This window comes from Musa acuminata, chromosome BXJ3-11 (genome assembly GCF_036884655.1).
Source record: "Musa acuminata AAA Group cultivar baxijiao chromosome BXJ3-11, Cavendish_Baxijiao_AAA, whole genome shotgun sequence".
In the NCBI taxonomy this organism is placed as follows: domain Eukaryota; kingdom Viridiplantae; phylum Streptophyta; class Magnoliopsida; order Zingiberales; family Musaceae; genus Musa; species Musa acuminata.
This window is the reverse complement of record NC_088359.1, coordinates 95597-116668: the sequence shown is the minus strand read 5'-3', so window position 1 is coordinate 116668 and position 21072 is coordinate 95597. Positions and strand designations below refer to the sequence as shown.

Genomic DNA, 21072 nt, shown 5'->3' with positions numbered 1-21072 from the left:
GTTCCTGCAGTGAGCGAGAGCAGCAGCATTCTTCTCCACTTCCGAGAAAGTCTCCGAGACGCGGTACTCTCTCTGCCCTTTATTTTGGTCACCGACAGGACGCGGTCCGGACTGCTTACTGGTATCACTCATGCGCTGCTTCTCTTCTCTCTCTTGCCGGTTTCCTCCCCACTTGGGAGTGATTCAAAGAGCGGTAAACTTCGTCTTTTAAGTTCTTGGCCACACGATCCAATAATATCAAAGCTTGTAAGCGGTAGGCATGCACGTAGTTCCGGATGACGAAGGTGTGTGTATACTATGTATCATCAACAGCAATTTAATTTATATATTATTTAAATAAAAGTTATTATTTTAAAAATATTTAGCATACATCGATTCAATTCAAGGTGAAGAATAAGCAAATAAATATAGTAAAAACCTTATCGATCAAGAATATCATCAAGAGGAATATTATTTTTCCAATCAAGTAAAACTATTACATTCTTCAAAAATAATATATTATATATTTTATTTGATATGATAATAATCTTTCTTATTTTTATATTTTTCATCGTTTATTCTTGTAATTGAGTCTATAAAAAGGGTTAGAATATTATAATATATAAATAAGAAAATTTTTTTTTATCTTGTGTGTGAGTCGTGCAAGACCATAATTATTTTTTGTTGTATTGATTGTTACGCAACTTCACGACGTAGCCAAATTGTTAGCATGGCTTGGTCCGCTCCAAGTGTGTAAGATCATCAACATGGTTTTCTTATTGGAGAGGGTTGACTAGAGGTTGGGTTGAGACGTCATCCACCTAATCCACCTAAGGTGAAGCTGAGGGTTGTTCCTTTTCTCGGAACGACAGGCATGAAAGATTTTTCGACTTGGTTACTTCTATGGTTAAGTCACCAAATAAAGGACAGGAGAGTATTCAAGGTCCAACCCCCTAATACTATTTTGGAGGGTGACTTTTATACCTATTATTGAACATCGTCGAACGTGGTTACTTAATGGTCGTTGGCATCTCAAGTGATCAACTCGTACACCTAGTATAGGCATAGGCCGAGTTGTCCAGTTTTGCGTTGCCCTGTGCTTCTCGAGTCACTCAATACTGGGCGACGCCACTCCATACAGCCTCGAGCAATGCGAGAGCAGCAAGCCGACAATGCAAATGATAAGCGACTATCTCGTATGGATCCAATATCGATTTGACACGCCACGTCGACTCTAGAGCACCACGTTGCCCCCATCGTGGCAATCGACGTAATTTATGAGATTGATGTCGTATCATGGTCCATATGCAAAAACATTTGGAGGTGCAAGTCAGAAGTTTTGCTCATTTAATCGAGTTAAGTAGTAGTTTTTTTTTCTTATTATCTTTTAATTATAATCTTTCTATTATGCTATTATACATCCTCCATCAAAAATTAGTGTCAAAGCACTTTGTTCCAACTATACGTTTCACGGTCGATCCAAATTTTAATCAGACCGAGTTACTATATATTGGGAGTATATAATGCAAGAGCAATTTAGTTTATATATATTTTTAAATATTTTTTAAAAATTTAAATATTTTTTTATAAGTTGTTACATGATAACAACTACTCAAAAGTGAAGGAAAAGAATAAATATATTAAAAATGGAAAAAAAAATCAGATTTATTTTTTGATTGAATATTAAAAGCCTTGATATTTATCTCTATATAAATATATATATGTATATATATTATTTTTTAAATCGTTTTCCTTGATGGAACATATTATATATTTGATTTTATATGATTGTAACTTTTCTTGTTTTCTATATTTTTTATTTTTATATTTGAGTTTATGAAAAGAGGTTTGTTCACTGTAATCAAAACGAATTTCTTTTACTACCTTGTGTATATACGATAATTATTATTTTTATAGCTCACTTGAGTTATCTCTTTATTTTTTTATTATATAAATTATTCTTCTACACGGTATATATTCATATGATAATTTTTTTAAACAAAACTAGAAAATTCTATAGCGAATAAAAGGATATCTTTTCATGTAAGTGAATGGACAAGGCTATGGCACATACACATAAAGCACGGCAATACAAAGCACGCACATCAGCCAATATATATATATTCATCTACGATAACGCCCCTCACTCTTTATGTATCTCTCCGCCTCCAAATGGCCTCTCCGTCACCTCTGCCACCACCTCCACCGGAGCCCCTCAGACATTTTCCTCCTGCGGCGGAGGCTGCTCGAGGTGCCTCCTCCTCCGCTGTGTCCCTCAGCCCCAGCCTCTTCATCATCTCCGCCATCATTGCCTTCGTCTTCGTCGCATCCGCTTCCATCCACCTCCTCCTCCGCTTCTTCTCCTCCCGCCGCGTGTCCTCTTCCGTCGCCGCCGCCCCGCAGCTGCCACCGCCCGTCCTCCACCGACGCCGCTCATACTCCTCCTCCGCAACAGTCGCAGCTGCTGCGGCTCCCCCCGACTCCGGCCTATCTGACAAAGACAAGGCGGCACTCATCGATTCCCTCCCGCTCTTCTCCCTCGCCTCCTCCCTCGCTGTGCTCCCCAAGTCGTCGCCGGATTGCTCAGTCTGCCTCTGCCCCTTCCGCCCCCAAGACGAGCTCCGCCTTCTCCCCGCATGCCGCCACGCTTTCCACTCCCAGTGCGTCGACCCGTGGCTCCGGTCCATCCCTTCCTGCCCTCTCTGCCGAGCCTCCATCGCTCTTCCCGCCCTGCCCCTCCCGCCGCCGACGGTCTCGGCCCATGCGGGCCCTTCCAGGTCGGGCAGCTTCCGCGTGGAGATCGGCAGCGTCAGCCGGCGGAGATCACCTTCGGAGGTGGGGCCAGCCGTGAACCATCCGCCCCACCTGCGGACGTACTCCTTGGGGTCGTCGTTCGAGTACGTGGTCGACGAGGAGGTGGAGGCGGTGGTGGCTCGGATCCGGAGACAGACGGAGAAGGATGAGAAGCGAACAACGGTGTCAGAGGAAGTCGCTTCGGGGCCGGCGCCGCCGGGGGTGGAGGTGGCGGAGGCGGCTGGGGGAGGAGGGAGGGGATGGCTGCGTGAGTACGTGGACCGGCTCGCGTCCTCCTCCTTCTCCTCTTTCCGGTTCTCCGGCCGGTGGAGCCATCGCTACGACAACGGTGGAGGAGGAGGAATGGGGCGGATCTCGTGGGATTTGGAGGGGAGCGAGCGGCGGGAGGCGGAGGAAGGCGGTTACCACGGCTTCTACAGATGGCTGATAGGGGCATAAACGTCATTTCAGAGCCCTCCCATCGATCCAAGCTCGTCGGCGCCGTAACGGAAGCTCGACTCGGACATCCCCAAATGACTCAAACGCCCACACCACCCCGCACAAACTACCACAACGCCCCGCTGGCATCCACGCGTGTCGGACACGCAACGAATCGGACGGATCAAAAGCGAGATCCCATGGGGTGGGGCGGGCGATCAGTGAGGGCGCCGACGAGTGTGGTGGGGGTTACCCCATAGATTTAACTCCGGTTTAATGTGGGGAGTTGTGGACCGAAGGGCAGCGGTTTTTGTGTTGTCGTGTTACTCCAGTGGAATGGAGTTTGCCAATCATCTCAGATTCCATGGATTAAGCGCCGTGGAAATTACTTGCTCGAGTTATTTCTTCGTGAATACCAAAACTAAGCGAAGGAGAGAAGAGGAGGGAACCAAATTTGACGGTGGGTGTTATGGGCATCGAACAACCACGATAATGTCATGCATTCATGGAGGACCACAAACTATGTGAAGATAAGATCGTACGTAGATAAAATGATAAACCTTTTCATTTAGTACACCATCAACACGTAAAACACAAGGAACCCGTGAAACCCAAAGAAACATCCAATTGGAATTAGATTCCAAATGCTCATGTGTATATTAAATTCTTCATGACATAATAATAGTTATCAAAATCAGATCAGATGCCACTGCTGCACTGGCCAATTAATTGAACTGGTGTGTCGATTTATCAAGTGGTTTAATGTATAAAATATGATAGAAATGATAAAAGGACTCTATAGAAGAGGATGGAAGATTAACAAATTATAATAGATTTTTTATCATTATAATTAAAAAAAATTCTTTAACTATATCGATAATAAATAAAACATGTTGATGATATATATATATATGGATACCTTTATCAAAACATCCATTAAAAAACAAACATTATAAATCGAGATAAATAAACTCAAAAAATAAATAGTTATAGGTGCAAGAACAAAAACTTTAATATCAGTGGCCGTGTTTTAGGGCAGACTTACATTCCAGAATAGGTTTATGTAGTGTTTTTAAACTACAGTTAGCCTATTAAAAAAAATTATTGCACCTGCGGAATTGCTAAGCCTTTTATCTTATCAGATGACAGCCATCGTGAGATTAGACCGATGATAAGCCAGCAATATAGAGAGTGTAAGCCTGTAACTATACTATATTAAAATTTTTTTGGCTGCATTTATCTTTCTTGAAGTTAGCTGACGATTAACCCTACTTTACATCTCTCCGTTTACAGTCTACAGTTTTTGATGTTGTTGTTGTTATTATTTTACAACTCAGAATTAATTGCTTTGTATGTTATACATGTTACTACGAACAAGTCGATACTAAGAGGGGGAGGGTGAGGGTGAATTAGTACAGCGAATAAAAATAATAATTTTGAAAAACTCTGAAAATTTCATATGATGAAAAACCATATCGAAAATGTACTTGACTTCAAGACGTATGGAAGCGTAATGCAGTTTGCAGTATGTAAATAGCAACAATAGAAATATAAATCATAGAAGAACACGCCAATTTTATAATGGTTCGGTCATTGTGACCTACATCTACTCCACCGATTTCTCTTCTGTCGAGACCATCGACATCCACTAATGGTCTTTCTTCAATGGGCGAATACTAATTATCCTTTTATACCCCTCTTCTCCTTTTCACAGGTTTAGGAGACAATATTTTATAACCCTCTTTTACAAGGTATCCCTCTGGCACCTCCCTTAGAATTCTCTTTAGGCTTTAGGGGGAGGGAACTCAACTTTCTAATATGGTTTACAACTTTAGAATCATAGAGTTTTGCTCAATCTTTCTTTCTCTTTAGCTTCCTAGCAAATTTCTTCTTGCAATTTGTAAGTTAGCAAATTTAGCAAGTTTTATATCATGCAAGCTAGTAAATTTTTCTTCACTTTACAACATACATAATCACTAAATCATCATTAATTTTAAAGGCATGCGAGATTACAAATTATGCAAGTTTGTATTTTTGCTTCTTAAGATAGACAAGCTATCATTTTTTGGTGATGTTCCAACTAGCAATTTTTGCTTTCTTCTTTGAATTATGCAAGTTAGCATCTTTTATCTCCTCCTTTGTCATTGTTAAAATGAACGAAAGACACTTTACATCAATTTTTAAATTACGACAAAGGTAAAGTATCAATCCTTTTTTAATATGTTTGTGCATTATTATAATTTCAAATTAAAATATGCATAATTTCAAAACCTTACATTTCATCCTTCATGATACTAAAAATAAATCATCACTATGGACATATTATACATGATACCAAATATTAAATCAATATTTTAAAGAATTTATCACTTCATGATTGTTGGTACCAAACATTCAACATTTATTTTCTCCCCCTTTATCATTGGCAAAAAGAGGGGAATAACACAAAGGTGTAAATATTAAAGTCATCACATGGAAGATATCAAGAAAAATTTAGTGATGAGATATACTTCATGAATTCAAGAAATTAAAATTATCATGAAGGATAAGATCATGTGAATACCAAAAGACATGATTAATATAGTAAATCTTCTCTTTAAAAAATACCAAAAAAGAAAACGTAGGAGTGCAAATAAATGATCTTGATTCATGCAAAAGAATTTTCAAGTCATAAAAAATAGTCATGATTTGTTTAGATGAATGTTCTCTTAAAAGTATGCGAGAATCAAGAAAGATGTTTCATGTTGAATATATTACTAGCTGTAAATATGATAAATAATTTAGTTGGATATATCATCTCATTAGTCATATAAAAATAGATCCAAGATCATCAACAAAATCAATTTTTGGAAAATTCAATGAAGTCAATGTAGATAGATTCACATATATAACATCTCACTTAAAAAAATATTTATAATTCTAAAAAATTCATGATTCATCTACAAAATTCTCCTCTTTTATAAATGACAAAGAGAAGCATAGGAGATCAAATACAAGATCTTGATTCACAAAAGATTTCATATTATAAGTTTCGAGAAATTATGATTTCGATAAAACTCATTCAAATTCATCAAATCAATTTCATGATTCATAAAATTCATAACGTAAATAGATTCATTAATAAAGATCTCTATGACGAAAACTCGATAAGATAGAGATTGAGAAATTTTCATGAAATGTATTCTCTTTTATTTCATACAAGCCTTTGCTAAATAAAAACATTCATCATCATTTAAAACTGAAAATTAAATTAAATTTGATCAAATCAACAAGCAATAAATTATAAAAATCATCATGCATAATTTTAAAATATAAACTAATTAAGCATGATCATTATGCATCATTATTTTGGGCATGATACTAAAACATGGTTTCAAGTTTTCAAGGTATAACATGCACAATTTCAAACTATAAACTCATTAAGCATGATATCAAATCTCTTAATATTTTTATTAAGACATTAAGTATGGCTTCATTGAACATAAAGCATAATTAAAATAAAAAATCATCAAGACCAAAAATATAATGTTAGGAACATGTCGGCACTAGGGGGGGGCGGAGTGGGTTGTGAATTAGAGCAACGGTAAAAATCACGATTCTAAAAATTTCTTTCGTTTCATACAATAAAACCGATTTCGGAAACTTGCTCAACTTGAAAGCATATTCTTAAACATGTTGAAAGTAGTAAGTAAGTAAGGAGGTTTACAGTAAGATAAATTTCACAAAAGAAAAGACAAACTGTATTTTTATAGTGGTTCGGTCGTCGTGACCTACATTCACTCCGCTGATTCCTCTTCCGTCGAGGCCACCGGTATCCACTATCGATCTTCCTTTAATATGTGAAGATCAACCTCCTTCTTACACCCCTCTTCTCCTTTTCACAGGTTCAAGAGACAACCTTTACAAGCACACACTCCTCTCTATACAAAATTCTAAGTTTAAGCTAGAGGAGGGGATTTCTATGGCGTTTTCTTACTTTTTAACTCTCTGTGCTTATATAAGTTAACTAGGGATGAGAGAGGTATTTATAGGCTTCAAGTTGATTCAAACTCGGAGCCTAAAAAGGTCTCATCCTAGGTTTCCTAGGTACTGGCGGTACCATCGTCATTCTTGGGTGGTGCTACTACCGTAGGATTTGCTACTGGGAGGTACCACCGCCGAACAGGGGCGGTACCACCGCTGACAGCATTACTGCTAATGGTACCACCACCCAGATTTCCTGGAGTGCTGTTCCCTAGGCGGTGCCACCGCCAACTTGGGTTTCAGCACCCTAGTTGGGCCTTGAATCTGGCCCAAACCAACCCAACTTCGGGCCCAATTAGCCCCTAATAAAGTTTATGGGATTACCTCTCAATCCCAACTCCAATTATGTGTTAACTACGATTCCTAAGACATAATCTAAGCAAGATAATTTCGATTTCTTCCGGCGAGCTTCCGGTGATCTTCCGACGATCTCTCGGTAATGTTCCAACGGACTCCCAACAAGCTCCTGGACTTCACAATGATCTTCTTGGTGAGTTTCGACGAGCTTTTTTGGCAAGCTCCTAGACTTCTTGGTTGGTTCCGACAAAACTTCCGATGAATGTCCGAACTTCCGACGAACTCTCGAACTCCCAACGAAATCGCGTTCTTGACTCCGGGACTTCATTTTGCTTTATGCCTTGCTATCGTAGTTAATTCTGTACACATAAAAACATACTTCGATCTAGACAATTATTACTAAGCATGAATCATATTGTCCGGCATGTCATTGGTCCATCGATGCTTCGTCTGATTCTTCGGCGCATCGTCCTCTCTTGCGGCCTATTGCTCAATCGGCCAGTTGACCTCCGCAACTCCGATATCCTTGGCACAATACCTGCTCTTTTTGGCCCGAAGCCTTCTGTCGATACGTCGACCGATCCACCTGCCCGACGTCCAATCTTCTGACATGTTCCTCTGGCACAACATGATTTTTTATGTTTTAATTGTCTCATCCTGATCGAAGCATCTTGCGTCACTCAAAACGTATATTAAAACATAAACACAATTATCAATTAGTTTCATCATCAAAATACGAGATTCAACACTCCTGATTGACGTTATCACTCGAACGCACGTTAGATCGACACTATTAATTGATTTTAAAATATGAGATTCAACATTAAGTAGAAATTTTACGACTATTGACAAAATCATGAGCCATTTCTCTGCATGCATTTGTTTAGATATCTCATAAAATTTATTCATGGAAAAAAAAAAAAGAAAACCTTGATGATTAGTTTCCGAAATGGGGTACTCTTAATATATAGCTTATTATGCTTGTGAATAATTTGGTGCATTCACAACTATCTTACCTACCATACCTTATGGCCAAGAAACATTGAATCTCCTAGATCACTTCACACGATTTATGAGAAATTTTTATTATTTTATATTTCTTCAATTTTTTATTAAATTATATTTCATTCCCACTTTTTCATTCTGAAAGGTATTAAAAAATTCAAATCCTACATAGAGCATTCATTTTGGAGGAAATAAAAAAGGTATAAATACATAAATAAATAAATAGAAAAAGGAGAATTCAACAAGTGATAATAGAATAGATCATTGCATATTTGATATTCTACAGCTCCACAAAAGAGTGACTCTTGGTTATTGTGTATGTGTTGATAATGATTTGTGAATCACTGCAAGTATCCTATGAGTTTTATCTATTATGTTTGTAAAGACCTACTTGTATATGTGATTGATGTTAGCGAAAAGTATGTGAATCTTTAAGTGAAAAATCGTTTTGGTCTTATTAAGCCTCGTATTTCTTGTAATTATTCAAAGTCCACTCAAAACCATTAGTTACGGATGCTATATACGTATAAATAAGATATGAATCAATTTTCTTATCTTACGTGATTTTAGTTAGGATGAGTATGGTATGGTCTACACCGTACTAATTCCATTTAGAAGCAAATCTCCCCGATGCATTGACAATATATCACCCATACATACCACCTCATCATTGCCAAATACTATGTACCATATAAACCTCTGTCATGATACTTTAAATATAATCTCTTTGTGAAATTGTTCCATCTAATCAAATTACTCCAAATACACTTATATCATTTAACAAATTTAAGATTTTGTAACGTATATCAAATTTACAATCTCTTTTATATGATTACTTGTATTCTAAAAGTAAAATTTGAATTACAAAAAATTACTTATTTAATTTTCTTTATAAGGGATAAAAGTGAATATATATATATATATATACTTTCCTCCGAAACTATGTCTCAGCGCCTTTTTTTCTTAAAAGAAAAAAAGAAGAAGAAAATATTGTTTAATTTAAAGTAATTTTTATATAAGGAATGAAAAAATAAATTAAGTAATTACTATATTATTATTAATCGATAATTTGCTACCTTATAAATAAATAGCAATCCCACCACTCCTCCTCGTCCATCCGCCATAATTTGCTTAGAGAAAGCGAGACGAGGGAGAAGGAGATGTTGCATCCATCTTATCTGCCCCACCTCCTCTTCTTCCTTCTCCCCTTCCTCTTCCTCCCTTGCTTCTCCGCCGCCGTGTCCGAGACCATGGGGAAGGCGTGCAATCAGACGCTCGACTCCGGCTTCTGCATCACGTCTCTCCAAGCCGTCCCCAAAAGCGACTCCGCTGACCTCTCCGCCCTCGCCCTCATCGCCCTTAACCTCACCTACTCCAACGTCACGAGCTCCACCACCAAATTGCTGGCTCTGCAGCGCGAAGCTACCAGCCCCGCCATCAAGAACTCGTTCGAGGCCTGCTCGTTGCTCTACAACAACATCATCCAGCCGCTGCGGTGGGCGTCGCAGTTCTTCGTGTCGAAGCACTATGATGTCGCCCAGGCCATGTTCGCAACGCCTCTCTTTGCCCCGACGAACTGCGCGGAAGCTGCGGGAAAGGTGATGGAGCAGGACGGCAAGAACGCGTTCTACCTCATGCTGATGACTCGAAAATTCATGGAGCTCTCGAGTTCGTAGTTGCGTTGCGTACTTGCGGAGGAGCATGAAATGCATTGCATGTATTTGTGTCTGTCACCGAATAAGATCATGTTCCTTATGCTCATGCTCATGGGAAATGAACACATCGTCATCTCATCTGGATTTCTCTCTCTATATATATATATATATATATATATATATATATATATATATATAATTGCTAAAAAAGAATTTCTCAAAAGACATCCTTTGAATTTATTAAACAGTATCTTAATTCGAAAAAATTCAAACTATTCCTTAAAAAATTAACTATACTTTTTCTATTTTAAAAAATAAATAAATAAATAAAAATAAAAATAAAATATCAAGATATTAGAAACCATTTGATATATCGATTAAAATAAATATCTATAATAATTTGAAAACATATCACCTAAATAGAAATAAAATATTAATTTAATATAATATTATGACTATTATAATATAATTTTATAAAATATATTTGAAGACACTATAAATCTCAACTAAATCAACTATAAGCCTAAAAAGTATGATATCGGTAAGCAATTTGCTTTCGGGAAATAATGGAGTTCTTGGGCTTAACTCTACGTCTCCTTCCGAATCGCTTCTCCGTTCTGCCGCCGTCTTCGCATTCGATCTCTACTTATCCCTCTCTCTCTTGATCGATACGGCGATGGCTCCGTTGTCGGCGCTAGTCCAGTACAAGCTGGGGTTCTTGGGCGATCAGTCGGTGGAAAACCGGCATCATCACCAGATTCATGTACGACAAGTTCGACAATGCCTATCAGGTCGATCGGTATTCCTTTGAGACCCGCGTTTATATTTGTATGTTTATCATAGAGATCTTTTCTGTATCTAGGTTCTTGAATTGGAGATTGGTCGACCTTGTTTAGGGTTACTTTGGTTCCGATCATGTACTGTTGGTCATTTCTAATTACACTGAGATTCGAGTAGGAACGATTTTGTTCTCTAATATTCCGTTCGATGTTGTTCGACGGGAGTATGCGATCTGCCTCTCGGGTGGATTGTTGTCGGCTATTCTGATCATGGATAGGAGTTACTGTTGCCACAGGAATCTGTGTGCAATAAGGAGGCAACAGGCTCCTGTCGCTGGTTTGACAGGAGGTCTGGCTGCAGTTGGCCTATTGCTGGGCTGTTCTAAGCCCATGCAATTTGCTGGATTTGGTCCAGAATTTTGTAGGTGTTGTTGAAGCTGGTCTGGGATGTTCTTTTTGCTGATCTGAATGGACTGTGGCCATGTATATTATAACGTGAAAACTTGCTAAATTGATTTGGCTGATTTTTTTAATAATTAAAACTTGATTACAATTTGGAGTTCTTCGGGAACTGCAATAATATTTATTTCATCTGACCTACAGAAGATGATTCAATGGTCAACTGGTTGATGTAAGTTTTGTCTTTCTGCATGTGTGTCGTAAATTGGCTTATATAGCGTTGTCAATGGTTATTCTTCAAGAAGAGATTAGAAAATGTGTAGTAGACATATAATAGTTTATACTTCCTTTTGAAATTGTCCAGTCTTTATCATGCTTAGATTACTAAGTTGATTAACAGACTACAAGTGACATAGATTTTCTCTCAAAGACTATGTAACTTGAAGACAGGACTGTCAGACTACAGATTTGGTAGGTTACCACTGTATTTCAATCATTCTTATAAATTGGGAATGTTTTTGTTTTGAGAAGTGCCATTTCATTTCTGATTCTTTGTTTGTTGGTTTACATTCACTAGATGCCCATTGTGGTGTGACTATTATTGCCTATCAGCATTTTTTTAATCCAACCTTTGTGCTATAAAAGTTGTACTTATTTGTCATAAATATAATTTTTCTTAATATCTGTTGATATGTACTAACTGATACATTAGCGTCCATTATTTGACTAAGATTTGTCTGAGATAGGAATCATACTTTGTTCTATCAAAACATTTTCCTGATGCTTGGACTGATGTCGAAGTGATTTAACTGTTGCTGTAACTTCTTATTTTCCAAAATTTACCAGGAATCTCTCTCTCTCTCTCATTCTGATATTTAATTCCTCGTGAAAAAAATCTGGTAATAGAGTTTTATTTAATTATTTAAACTGGCCAAAACATTGTGGAACGTTAAGGTTTTGGAAATCCAAAATTAAAGAATTCGTGGGCATTTTTTTCTGTTCTGCTGAGCACATTGTTTGTATTACAGGAACTTGCACGTTACGTTTACAGTATTACATTAGCTATGAGCGGACTGTTGAAAACATGTTGGCTGCTTGTTTCATATAGAGAAGAAAGCCGGGGCTCAGTTTTCTTTAATTATAGTAGGATTTACAGACATAAAGTACCTTATCATTATGGTTTTGAATCGAGACTCACCATATTTTGAACAGGCAACAGAATATTAAGACCAACTTTTAAGAAGAATATTGGTTAAAAGCTCATATGAACTTACTGATACAGTAAGCAGGAATTCCAAAAGATACTTAAGTATTCTGTTTTGTGCAGGTTCTTAATGTATGCTTTGAAGATTTTTTTGCTGAGAGTTATTATCAGGGAATTTTAATCTACATAGGGACATAGCTGGTTAGGAGAGATTTAGGAGCCTCTGATTCCAAGCTACATAAGGGACTCCTGTGTTGCTGTCATTGTATATGATGTTGCAAATATGTTTCTTTTGTAAATTTATGTGGATTCTTGGTTTATATTCAAGAAAGTTTATTTCTGAGAAACAAGTCCAGAAGACTACTTGCAACACTGCAGAATCCATTTAAAATTTCACATAGAAAATTTTGTTTTCTTTATTGTTTTATCAGATCAACTTCTTGTCATGTGGTCTCTAATTGATTACATTACTTCCATTGCAGGCTGGCAATCTTTCTTAACTACTTCAAAGTGGTTTGAAGAAGTTTGAACAGAGTGGGGAACTGATGTTATTATCGTGCTTGTTGAGAACAAAACTGACCTTGTTGACAAAAGGTGAGAACCATGACTCCTCAGTGATATTTGTAACGTTGCTATCTTTTTATCGATTCTTTGCTTCTGGGAGCCAATGTTAGGGATGTCCATGGATCAGATCTGACCTGTCTGACCTGAGATTTGATCACGGTGCAATCTGATTCAACCCAAATAATTGGATCAGAGACAGATCAAGGTTGATCTGATCTGGTTATGACCTAAGTTCATTTTAACTTTATAGTGTTTTACGTATTGAACTTCATCCTACCTTAGGAAAGAGATGTTTGGCCGAAGCCCTATCTCTTCATCCTCTCTTTCCCGGTTCGCGAACCTTGTAGCTTTGATGCTTGGTTCCTTCAGTCCCTAGTAGTAGCATCATCAAGTAGTCTCAGAAGCTAGCCCGTGCAAATTTCCATCAAAGGAAGCCTTAAGAGCTGACCATATGGGTCTTCCATACCAAGGTTAGCATGGTTGATGATGAAGGGCAAGATATGGGTCTTCCCTTTTGCCCATTTAGGTACCAAACAAGATAGCCTGCTTGGACCACTTTCAAAGAGTGCATTGGAGCACTAGCCCAGATCAATGGTGTTGGTCCTAGTTCAGACCGGTACATATCAGTTGGTACCAACGTGCCTTATGTCGGTATGTCAGTACATACAGACAAATTAAACATTACTAAGAAAAGTGAAAAAATACTTAAAAATAGAAAATATGTCTATCCAATCCAATCCTAAAAGTATATGTCATTAGTGTACCAGCATGGTAACATAAAAAGATATAATTATAAAGAATGATGCTAGTCACACCTAGCTATAATTAAAAAAATTAGCTCTAATATCAAGAGAAATACACTAATCAATTGTAATTACTCATAATAAGATATTAATAAAGATATAATCATGTCAGAAGCTAACTAAAGTGTATAAAGAGCATAAATACCTTTAATTGAAGAGATCGTCCACCAAATGACTTGTTTGATTAATTGAATCCATGCAATTGAATCTGTAATCACTGATTAGGATGCTAAATTGAGAAAGAGAGTGAGAAAGAATAAGAAAGATAGGGGTAAAGTTGTGTGAGTGAGAGGGAGTGAGGAGTGTTTTAAAGTATACTAATTGACTGTTGGACTAGACCCAGTCTTAACCCTTCATCTGGTAAGGATCGTTACCGATAGATATCCATAATGGACAAATTTTGATTGTTTCGCTTGAGATATGTGGTGTATCGGGCTGTATACCCCCACCTGTTAAGTGCTGCCCGAAATGTGGCAGTTTGCGTGTTGGTCGTCGGGTGGACTGATACACGCCACCCGTATCATACCATATTGGACAGTACGATGTTCTTTGCTTTGGAGAGTCGTTGAGGTAGTTGGAGATCGTCGGGCCATAAAATTATTTGTCCCATTTTAAAGACCTTCCTGTTGGCTGTATATTTTTATTCCACTGTGCAGCTGTCATTTTTGTTGATATTGTGAAACTTATGACTCTGCTTTTTAATCTAAACTATGTTTCAGATTATTAGATTAAAAGAATTCTGGTTCTCTTGTGTGTTTATGAGCTGGACAGGTCTTAACGGAGGAAGGAGAAGCCAAGGCCAAAGATCTTGGTTCATGTTCATTGAAACAAGTGCAGAAGCTGGCTTCGATGTAAAAGTATGTTTTTACACTCTGTGATTCCTATCTGTGGCTGATTTTATTTCTAGACAAACTTGATATCCTAGTCACTGCAGATATGCATCCTGCAATTGCACATACTGTTGAATTAAGTTTAGTTTATATCAGTTGGTTAATTAATTGCACTATATCTTTTTTTGTTCACAAACAATTAGGTGGAGTTGTAATTCAAATAAAAATAAATTAAATAAAACGAAATGCACGCATTTTAAAATTATATTAGATGTGTCTTAAAAGATCTTATGAGTGTTCTAATTAGGTGAGCTGATAAGATGAATATTTTAGTATAAACAATAAAAGGTGATTGTCTAGACCATGTGTACTCAATTTTATATCCATTAACTACCTGAACTTAATTTAGTCAAGTTTAATCTTAAATAAAAATCCATGTTATGCGTCTCCAAGGACAACAATTGCAATTGACATGATTATTATTTTTGATCAAGCAAAGATTATCCTGTGCTTATTGGGCATGTCACATTAGGATAATATCTAAAGGAATATTTTCTCATGATGGTATGATGTATGAATCAAGCTTTCTATAGCTATTGTTTGGATTTTGAACTTATTAAAATGAAGCTAAAACCCACTATGATCCAACAAGCATTGATTTTTTAACTATTTAAAAGGTATTGTCGAACAATTCTTTTGTAGGAATGGAAGAAGTGAGATATATAATATGCACGTGTTTTGTCTTGCAAGAATGGAAGAAGCCAGATATAAGATACATATGTTTTGTTTTAACCAAGGTGGGGTACGAAGAGTTTTCTATCCTTAGGTTAGAGTGGCATATGAGACGAGAGATTCCCACTTTTATTTTTTTTAATCCTCAAGTGAACTTATTTTCGACTAGCTTCTTTTTCTCTGCCACAGGTGATAGCAGTAAAAAAGAAAAAAGAAAAAAAAAAGAGTCAAGTCAATTTCCTGAGATCAGATTGATGATCAAATTGAACCATATTAATAATATCTCAATTATTTGCTCATTGTAATTAGAATATTTAAATGGGTAATTTCTTATAAAAAGCCCCTAATTTGCCCTTCTTTCGAACAATGTCCTAATGTTAGTTTTTTTTTTTTGTAAAGTCTTTTTTGTTAAATGATAAAAGTATCCTCAACTAGTTGTTTGTTTTTTTTTTCTTCTCATTTTCCTTCCTATTCAAACTCATTTAATTCAACCGGTTGAACTAAACCAAATTTTGAACTAGGTCAAAACATATAATATCAAACAGAATATTAATATATGCCCAATAAAGTTCATATTTATTATAAAAAAAATTATTCTTATTATTTTAGGAACAAAAATAATTAAATAGTGAAATTAGCATGTTAGTTTATTCAAAAACCAACTTATATATAAAAAAAATATGCTTTAGATTTTTTTTTTTCTATTAGTTTAGAAACAAGAACAATCAAATAGAGAGATTTTTTTATGTCAGTTATAATATTTAAAAATAAGTTAATAGTTTTTTTTTTGTTTTTTGCATATTCACAAAATCAAACTCAAAAGAAATCAGTCCATATAAAAATAGGGTTTCAAATACACATTCAGACTAAATAAATAAGAAGACTTCATGTCCGTTACAATACATTTTAACAGGTCTGTGGTGTTTTTGAAAATATTATAAGCTTGCTTAAAAACATTATAATTTGAGGAATTGGATCAGTTATTTTATGGACCGGTCCAAAATGAGTGGACTGGTCAGAAAAAAAAGAAAAAGAAAAAGAAAACAACGGTTGTTGGTATTTTAATATATGAAAAGATGAGGATGGATACCCTTAAAAAATAAGATACTTTTCACGAAATAAAAAATAATAAAGGTGTTTCTTTTTTTTGCCACAACAATTCGTCCTTTGATATTCTTCGTCTATGTCTCACATTATTAATAAAACCATGTTTCCTCAAAAAGTGTATATGTTTTCAATCGCTGCTGTTAGTGCAAGGCACTAACGTTTGCTAGGCACCACTAGGAGACAACGTGGCGGCGGCACTAATCGCATAATAGTTTAAGCACCTTAATCCCCCCAGCATAATAATAAGACAACTCATAATTAGCCCACCATTCCGATGAGTCGCTCTCGAAGAAACCTTGTGGGACCCTTTTTTTTTGTAGTTAGGCATCCAAACCAACTCAAAGAATTGATCAAACAAACTCCCATCCACCTAAGCCCATCCAAATCTCCACCGGAGCCGAAGGCTGCGTTTCGACTGGTTCAAACCTTATCATCATCTCCCACACTCGACAGCGACAAAAACATACATTCTACTTTGTTACGCCGGACTGCTCCAGTTTTTAATGGCCAAAAGGGTGGCTTTGACTTCCACCCACCTTTGAATCATCTCATCGGAGCCACATCCACTATCTTGTCCTCCTACACCTACCCACCTGCCTGTGTTCCGATTAAATCAACCAATTGCAGTCTAACACTTGGGATGAAGACGACAGATAGATAGACAAGGTGTTGTTAAAGTGCACGAATCCATCATGACATACATAATAGGTAGGATAAGGGGGACCATTTGGGTTTGACTCCTCAAAATATGAGATGTGTTCTCTAAAAAGAGACGCTACTTTTCTATCTATCACCCCTTCCGATACCTTTTTTGCAGATTCGATATACTGTCAGAAACGCCAATCGATGGAATAAACATATTGCAATAATATACACCAACCAACCAACCAACCAACCAACCATCTGGCTCGGGTGCACGAAAGGGGCTGAAAAAGCCTGTTTACTTGACATTCCAGGGGAAAAAATATATATATTTATATTTATCAAAAATAAAGAGAAAAAAAACATTTTCTTATATTTTTATTTATAAAAAATAAAGAGTAACTGTTGGAACAGAAGCTTCAACGGAACTTACCCAAGTGCGCAAGCTTCCGCGAGCGATTGGGACACAGCGCCGGCTCCCCGGGGGCCGCCTGCCGGTGATGGCGCGGGCTCGGGAACTCGCCGCAGAGCGCCAGACCCGGCCCCTGGAACCGCCTCCGGCTGGGGCCGCCCGGTCGCACCAGCGGGCTGAGGCACACGGCGAACCCCGCGAGCCCGCGGCCGTGGTGCTGGTGCTCTGCCGTCTCCCGACGCCTCGGCGACGGCGTCGGGCGCCACCAGCCCGCGACTGGAGATTCCGTGTTGTACCCGCTCTCTGGAGCGGACCCCCCGGACTCCGGTGACAGACCCCGGACACGACCTCGGCAGAACCTCCTCGGGTTCTCCGCCACCATCGCCGCCGCCGTGACGGCATCGTCTGCCGAGAGCAGCCGCGACATCTTCTTTTTCTTCGGGCGTCCGTTAATGAGCCCCTGGAACCAATGGATCGATCGCGGGGATCTCTGAGCTCGTTGATCGGGCATGGTCGCCTCCTCGGACCTCTGGTGGTGGCCGAACAGAGTTGAGAGGATGGAGAACTTGGCGGAGCCGGACCGCCGGCCGACAGATGATGAAGGCCCGGCCTCGTGGTTGCCGGAGGAAAGGTGGGGCTGACCGCAGGCTAAGGGGGAGACCGACGAGGGAAAGGGCAGGGGGAGGGGCTGCGGTTGCTGCAGCGGCGGCGGCGGCGGGGAGGGGGAGGGGGAGGGGGAAAGGGAGAGGGAGCCGGGCGGCGAGTGGTCCCCCCGAGCGGCGACGAGGGCGAGGAGGTGCTCGCGGAGGCAGGAGGCGCAAACGCCGGCGCCGCTTTCGTGGTTGTGTTGCCTGCACTTCATCTCCGACCCGATCGCCCCTTCACTCCTCGCCTCGCTTCCGGCATTAGAAAGGAAGATTACGAAGACGAAGCCGTAGAACAGATCGGGAAGGGTTAGGATTCTTCTCCTTCCTCGCTTAGCACACGTTATATTGCTCTTTTGTTTCTCTCTCTCTCTCTCTCTCTTTCTCTCGCAATCTGATATTTAATATCCCCGCTTTCTTATTCCATATGGGCCACGTCATGCTTTATAATCTCCATCACACACACACACACATATAATCTCCATCACGTCATGCTTTATAATCAGCGTATGGTGATTGGGTTATGGCCATTTCCCGAACAATAATATGACAGACGTGGGTGTTTTGGCGATGCTGTATCGTTCCACTTTCTGTTGCCACATAGACAGAGAGCCTATCTTTAAGTCAAACCACTTTGATATATTTTTCAGGGTTAAAGATAAAAGACGGAATTTTATTGCAGTAATTTTGTTTAACAAAGACCATAATATCATTTCGAGTTTAAAATATTTTAGATTCCACACGTCAGGACATACACTTGCCATTCACTTAGCTGTCATCTTTCTTATATGTTAGCATTTTTCTAAATTAAAATAAATCATTTTATTATAAGAGTCAAACTAAATTAAAATAAAATATTATGTGTTCGAATTCATTTGTGGCATATCTGATTTCTAATGTCGTCCCAACAAATGATCAGTTAGTTATATTTACATTACATTAAACATACAAAATCTTTTATTTCTGAAATTTATTTACTCCCGTTAAAATTATCAGATAATTTTTCATTTAATCTTTCCTTCTTTCGTTTTTTTTTTTTTACTTTTGTCAATGATTTCTGATGTTTGACTCGTCGGACCCAAAATATTTATTTACTTGGCCTTGCATATAAAAGTAACAACATCTGACTTATTATTTGCTCCCCTCCCCATATATATATATATATATATATATATATATATATATATATATATATATATATATATATATATATATATATATATATATATATATATATATATATATATATATATATATATATAGATGATTCAAAAAATTCATTAGCTTTAAATTAGTTAGATGTCAAGAATAATTTGAAATCTAGTTAATCACATTATGTCTTATTTTAGCTATTTAAAAAATTTTCCCTCATACTTTCTCAAACCAAAATAAATCATCTTACAAAACTAAGATGTGTTGCATTTAAAAAATCTTAATTAGACGCCCAAAGCAAGCAAAGAAGCTATTTTCATAGCAGGATAAGGGGAGAGAGCATGAGAAAGTGAAAGATCAAACTCCGGAGAGTAATCGTAGGTTTAGGATCATCAGTTAGAAGATATGCTGTAGTGGACTATTCGAGACCTGAGCTCTGATTGAGAGTACTTATTGGTGAAGATGTGAACCTTGATTTCGAGTACAACTAATCATGTTAAATGACTCTTATGACATTTTATACATTTAGGTACTAACTCGAGCTCTCGAAAATAGTTATTTCACTTACGTAGAGGTAGGAATTTGTTCTTCTTATCATATTTCTTATTTATAATAAAAAACTTTGAAATATGAGATGTTGGGTCTTTTATTATTTTATAATTTACCAGGAGTTTTAGATAGATGAGATCATATAAAAATCTTATTCATAACATAATATGTCGTGTTAACGACTTCGACCCAAAAATATTTAAATAGGCTATGTTCATTAAACATAATCTTTGTCTCTTGTATATTCATATTCTTTCTCTCAATAACTCCATTTTATTATAGATTTCTTTGGAATAGAAAAATTATGATCATATATATTCAAATTATAAAATTATAAAAATTATAAAAATTATAATTTTTAAATTCACCACTATGGTCACTATGAATAGAAAGAAATTATAAAACCTTTTTAATTTTAAACTTATTTATAAAATTTATTAAAATATTTAAAATAATTATTTTTGTGTGCTAAGAAGTATATCCAAATATAGTAACTATAATCATCAATAATCATAAAAGTATATTTGCTATCTCTTAGACTTATGATATTAATAGGTCCAAATAATTCATATGAATTAGTCGTAATGGTATAGAGGTATTTACTTGATTTTGAATTTAAAGTTACTCCTTATATGTTTTCTCATCGCAAAGTTGCTCCTATTTAGAATAATCTAAATAATCAAAAAAATTAAACATTTGGAAGGCATTTGCATTCTAAATCATTTAAGAAATGCACTAAAAGAAAGACATAAGAGTAGTTTAAAAAAAAAGAAAGTTTTGTCCCTATCAAAATTCTATACAAAATGTTATATTTAAAACAAGATAAATAGGTCATAATTTTTAAAATTTTAGATTAACAATTTTGTAGTTAAATGAGGTTGATGCAATTAGAAAGAATAAAATTCTATAAATTACTCATAAACAAGAAGAAATCAAAAAATCGAAATAACTGTAGGGTCAAAACAACACTTATTAAGTCAAAGCAACACTTATCATTCATTCTTCCCCTTCAATTCTTATTCTCTTTTCTCTAGCACTAAGCTTCCAATATAATATTATTTTATG

The 21072-nt window shown here is 37.1% G+C and overlaps 3 protein-coding genes and 1 long non-coding RNA gene across 5 annotated transcripts; 3 read left to right on the top strand and 1 right to left on the bottom strand.

Moving 5' to 3' along the window:
* The first annotated feature begins 2116 nt into the window (after positions 1–2116).
* Positions 2117–3650, top strand: LOC135652523 (E3 ubiquitin-protein ligase ATL4-like). Its single transcript, XM_065173508.1, has one exon. The coding sequence runs from the start codon at positions 2152–2154 to the stop codon at positions 3229–3231; it is 1080 nt and encodes a 359-aa protein (XP_065029580.1). The 5' UTR covers positions 2117–2151; the 3' UTR covers positions 3232–3650.
* A 6135-nt stretch (positions 3651–9785) lies between these two features.
* On the top strand, positions 9786–10211 carry LOC135652275 (putative invertase inhibitor). Its single transcript, XM_065173109.1, has one exon. It carries the CDS (start codon positions 9786–9788, stop codon positions 10209–10211), a length of 426 nt encoding a protein of 141 aa, XP_065029181.1.
* A 236-nt stretch (positions 10212–10447) lies between these two features.
* Positions 10448–14945, top strand: LOC135652801 (uncharacterized). Of its 2 annotated transcripts, XR_010502208.1 has the most exons (3): positions 10711–10981; positions 13055–13166; positions 14711–14945. It is a non-coding gene; the product is annotated as an uncharacterized LOC135652801 (long non-coding RNA). The 2 variants fall into 2 exon arrangements; XR_010502207.1 differs by having other exon boundaries at positions 10448–13166.
* A 2724-nt stretch (positions 14946–17669) lies between these two features.
* On the bottom strand, positions 17670–18524 carry LOC135652274 (uncharacterized). Its single transcript, XM_065173108.1, has one exon. It carries the CDS (start codon positions 18522–18524, stop codon positions 17670–17672), a length of 855 nt encoding a protein of 284 aa, XP_065029180.1.
* Between the last annotated feature and the right edge of the window lie 2548 nt (positions 18525–21072).

What these genes read in the sequence shown, in the direction of transcription:
- LOC135652523 (XM_065173508.1), top strand. Translation starts at nt 2,152, where the DNA reads ATGGCCTCTCCGTCACCTCTGCCACCACCTCCACCGGAGCCCCTCAGA.
- LOC135652275 (XM_065173109.1), top strand. Translation starts at nt 9,786, where the DNA reads ATGGGGAAGGCGTGCAATCAGACGCTCGACTCCGGCTTCTGCATCACG.
- LOC135652274 (XM_065173108.1), bottom strand. Translation starts at nt 18,524, where the DNA reads ATGAAGTGCAGGCAACACAACCACGAAAGCGGCGCCGGCGTTTGCGCC.